General features: G+C 49.4%; 1 protein-coding gene across 1 annotated transcript in view; it reads left to right on the plus strand.

Annotated features, from left to right (window-relative positions):
* Positions 1–5,000, plus strand: part of LOC136945373 (phosphatidylinositol 3,4,5-trisphosphate-dependent Rac exchanger 1 protein-like) — a 70,897-nt gene that overhangs the window by 52,276 nt on the left and 13,621 nt on the right. Inside the window, 5 exon segments of the mRNA XM_067239145.1 lie at positions 66–109; positions 650–827; positions 1,085–1,246; positions 1,572–1,782; positions 3,750–4,023. Of these exon segments, the coding sequence (XP_067095246.1) occupies positions 66–109; positions 650–827; positions 1,085–1,246; positions 1,572–1,782; positions 3,750–4,023 (869 nt within the window).

The raw sequence follows: 5,000 nt of genomic DNA on the forward strand, positions 1-5,000 counted from the left end.
CATAAACACGCATATACGCCTCGCAGAAACAGGATGAATAACCAGCCCTGTGTGTGTGTTGACAGTGTCAGTGGGTGTACCGGGCGTTCGAGGATGTGGAGGATCAGGGGCAGGGTGAGGGGGAGGAGGGGCTCGTTCAGGGCCTGCACAGAGGAGAACGGAGCTGACCCAGAGGATGCTCACGGCACCAACGAACAGGTACACAGGGTGAGAGAGAGAGAGAGAGAGAGAGAGAGAGAGAGAGCGAGAGAGCGAGAGAGCGAGAGAGCGAGAGAGCGAGAGAGCGAGAGAGCGAGAGAGCGAGAGAGTGTGTTTGAGAGTGTGTGTGAGAGAGAGAGTGTGTGAGAGAGAGAGTGTGAGTGTGTATGAGGGAGTGTGTGTGTGTAAGAGAGAAGGAGAGAGAGAGTATTTGTGTGTGTGAGAGGGTGAGCATGTGAGAGTTTGTGAGGGTGTGTATGCATCCTCACTTGTGTGTTTGTGTCTTTTCACGCACCTTGAAGCGCCTGACACCTTAAACAGTCCTAACACACTAAAAGCGCTCTTAAAATAAGCTCACTTCAGAAAGGACCGACCCCCTGCAGGTCTACACTCACACGCGTGTCTACCTCCCGTCTCTCTCCGCGTGTCTACCTCCCGTCTCTCTCCCCAGACTCCCGAGGCCTGGCGAGGCTGTCTGTGTCCGAGGAGAGCCCCTGGTGAGCCTGACGGTGGACAACATGCACCTGGAGCACGGCGTGGTGTACGAGTACGTCAGCACAGCAGGCATCAAGAGCCAGGTGCTGGAGAAGGTGGTGGAGCCCAAGGGCTGCTTCAGCCTCACCGCCAAGGTGCTGCTCACCGCCAGGCCTGGGCACCACATGTCTGCTGGTGGTTGTGGGTTTTTGGTGGAATTTAGTAGTAGAAAATTAAATGTTGTGAACTGGCATGGAGTATTTGAATAGATTTTTTTCAATTAAGTTTTATAAAAATACAAATAAAAGTTTTAAAAGGATAACTGATCATTTTAAGTAAAAAAAAAAAAAAAAAAAAAAAAAATTGAAGTTGAAGTAACTCCATGACTACTGCACCTATCATCCTTGCTCAGATCCTGGAGGCCTTCGCCAAAGACGACAGCCACTTTGTGCGGAACTGCAGCCAGCTGATCTCCCAGTGTGACCGTGTGGTCTCCATGCCCCAGTTCGAGTTCAGGAACATCTGCGACACCAAGCTAGAGAGCATCCGAAGACGCATCAGCAACTACCAGCAGGTAGACCCACACATCCAGAACCTTCCAATATTATATAGCTTGTTTTTGTGTAAAATGTAAAAGCACAGAAGACACTAGTGGTGGGGGTAAAATCGGTTCACATTTGAATCGCGATTCAGTCTTCTAGCGATTGACATAGATTCACAAATGTAAAAAACAAACAAAAAAAAGATACAAAATCGTGAATCGCTTTTAATCGATTTGTGACCCCAAGAATCGATTTGATCGAATCATGAGGTACCAAAAGATTCCAACCCCTAGAAGACACGTCTACAATATATCCATGTGGTCCCTTCTCCCTCTCACCTGGTGTCTCTCGGCCCAGTTCGCCCAGGAGCTGAAGAACAAGGCGTGGCCGACGTTCAAACAGGCGAGCCAGAAGCCCCACCCCCTGGGCTGCATGGACTTCGTCCCCACAAACTGCCACGTCAACCTGATGCAGGTGTCTCACCCCAAGAGCACCACCACTGCCGGCAGAACATTCAGCATCCGCTTCGGACGCAAGAACTCCTTCTTCGGCCTGGACCCGGACCAAGGTGAGGAAAGGGTTAACTGGTTTAACTATCATGTGTGTGTGTGTGTGTGTGCACGCATTCAGAGTCTGTTTGTGTAAACCAAGTACAGCTGACATACTGTAGCTGGAAATGCACAAAGGAACCCGTGGCATTCGTCCATCTTCATCCTCCAAACATGGTTCTTTAGTCAAAACACCATTCCCTGTTTAGAATTACATCACTACCGCTTTTAACTACTTAAAATCTTCTAAACAGAGGGATCGTTTTGCTTTAATTACCCTCTTTGACCAATTAAATCCCACTGCACAGATGACTGAGTTCTCATGTGAAAGCCAACCGCGCTGATTAGCCTCTGTGCCACTGTGGTGATTCCCACAGTAAATTAGCAGAGTGGTGAAATGGAATGCCACCATTTTGAATCGTCTCCATGGGCCTGCCATTAAGGCTCCATTAGCCCCGGGCGGGCCTTCTCACTCTCTCTGCTGCTCTCAGTGATGTCATCAAAGATGGCCCCCTACTTCATCATTACCATACTGTACATGAGGGGGCCTTCACCCACCCTGCTCTTGTTGTGACAGTGTTTACTGGTGAGGTAGTGTGTGTTTCAGCCTGTCAGCCACCCCGACGCTTCACCCCGCGCCAGAGAGACGCTTCTACCAGACGGGAAAAACGATACAGACTGCAGTTCTGTCTGAGAGGCGGCCATTTGTGTTGTTAGCGTTGTTAGCGATGCGTTAGCCTTGCTTTCTCCTTTTCTCTTGCTGTCTCACCCGCGGGAGTCAGGTGGCTGAGCGGTGAGGGAGTCGGGCTAGTAATCTGAAGGTTGCCAGTTGCCGATTCCCGGCCGAGTCAAATGACGTTGTGTCCTTGGGCAAGGCACTTCACCCTACTTGCCTCGGGGGGAATGTCCCTGTACTTACTGTAAGTCGCTCTGGATAAGAGCGTCTGCTAAATGACTAAATGTAAATGTAATGTAAATGTCTTGGCGCTACTTGACATCTGCTCTACAGTTGTGCAGACAAAAGTTTAGCCAGTCAGCTAGCTTCTTTTTTTTCTTTTTTTCAACATATGCTTTGCTATCCCTCAACCATGCAGTCTTGGGTTTCCCTGGCAACATGCTTCAGGTTTTTTTACGACTCCAAAGTGACAGCTTCATTGAGCGTGCGGTCAGAAATGTGTGGAGTTATGGCTGATATTTCCTGAGGTGATGCAAGATTGCCTTTTTAGGGTCTTTTGTACGGCCGCTTGGTTGAACGTTTCGGGGGAGGAATGTGCAGAAAGTATATAGGAGTTCCTCTCTCCATAATTGTAGCCTTGGCTATTACTGGCTATTGTTACTCCCCCTGTGCTCATAACAACTGTCTACAGCCTCAGGTGATTGCGGATTGCTTAACTTTTACTTGTGTTTTCATAGCTGTAATTTTGTTTTGGGATTCTCATACCTGAATCTACAGCTGTGTTTTCATGGACTCTGTTGACCTGTAGGGTATAAAACACATTGAGGGTCTATATAATGAAATGGGGTTTGATTCTGTAGGACAAACATCTGGTGTGGGTATGCATGTCTGGAAGGGAGAGCTTTGTCTCGTTTTGTGTGTCTCTCTCTCTCTCTCTCTGTCTCTCTCTCTCTCTCTCTGTCTCTCTCTCTCTCTCTCTCTCTCTGTCTCTGTCTCTCTGTCTGTCTCTCTCTCTGTCTGTCTCTGTCTCTCTGTCTCTCTCTCTCTCTCCTACCATCTCTGTCTAGCAAACTCCTAAGTCTGAAGCCACATGCCTACAAATGATGAATGTAGATATCCATAATTAATATTCTATCCTATTTTTCCCTTTTTCTTCCTCCCTTTTTGTACACTCCTTATCCTCCCCAATCTGTCCCCTCTTTCTCTACCCTCTATTCCTCCTTAAATCTCCCTTTCTCCTATCTATATCCACCCTCCCTATACCCCCTTTCCCTCCCTTACCTTCTCTTTCGACTCCGTCCCCCCCCCCAGCCAACCTCAACCCCATGTCCCACACCCAGCACTGCGTCACCAGCATGGGCGCTCCCTCCTGGAGCTGCTCCGGTCTGGAGGGCGACGAGACGGAGGAGAACGGGACGGGGGAGGGGCTGGTGGACGGCCGGCGCGACCCCCACCACGGCGAGGGCGGCCTGAGCTTCCTGCTGAAACAGGAAGACATGGAGACCCAGGACTCCTACATCCGCCTGTACAGCCGCTTGGACGTGGCCGTGAGGGAGATGAAGCAGTATGTGGCCCAGATAGACGTGTAAGTGACCGGAACAAACATGTTTGTGTTCTGCACAGACGCCAGTGTTTCCCCTACCATTATATCAGGGGGGCGCCCCGCCCTCGCAACGGGAAGCCCCGCCCCCCCTGGAAGGTCAAGGTTAATTAAAAAATATATAGATTTATATAGCGCCAGATCACATAATAAGTCATTTAAGGTACCTTTCATATAAAACAGGTCTATAGCTTGCTCTTTTATTAAACAAACTAAATGGCCTTATGTTATTTATCTATTTACACGACGGCATGTCATTTTGTCTCTACATGGCCGCCGCCCCCCCCCCCCCCCCCCCCCCCCACCCCGCGCTTTACACAAGTAACGGATCGAACGTCCACAATGGCTTCAGACTGTTCTCTTCGTTTCACTCGTTATGAAGACATGATTACTATTCAACAGAACTTCACTGATGCAACTTGGTGGGAGTCACGACGGCTTGATCAAAACAACGAAACGTGACGCGTTCAGAACTGTTCTCAGTTCCTGGAGTCTTTTCAGTGACATTTCCCTCAATAGGCCCTCAATTGTTCTGCATATGAAAGGCCAGGCGTCGGTTTGAAACTAACGGTCCAGAGATAGCCAGACCCAAACACGGAGTGCGTCAACAACTCAGGTTCAGCCCTCTGTCATGCTTATCGTTGAGACTATGGGAGAGCTGTCTCAGGCCTGCAGAGTTAATAGGTCAGGCCCAACAGGAGCTGGTCCTGATGCCAGAGCAACATGACATGGACAGAAAGCGTCCTCCACTATGTGTGTGTGTTTGTGTGTGCAAGTGTGATGTGTGTTTGTGTGTGCAAGTGTGATGTGTGTTTTTGTGTATTCCTGCATGTTGCCCACTGCACTGTATGTGAGTTACAACCCACAATCACCAAGATAAAAGACTATGCAACCATATCTGAAATGTTGTTGTCCTCCCACCACCTTCCCCTCCCCTCCCTCCCCCCCCCCATCCCCTACCC

This window comes from Osmerus mordax, chromosome 7, assembly GCF_038355195.1.
Source record: "Osmerus mordax isolate fOsmMor3 chromosome 7, fOsmMor3.pri, whole genome shotgun sequence".
Classification (NCBI taxonomy): Eukaryota; Metazoa; Chordata; class Actinopteri; order Osmeriformes; family Osmeridae; genus Osmerus; species Osmerus mordax.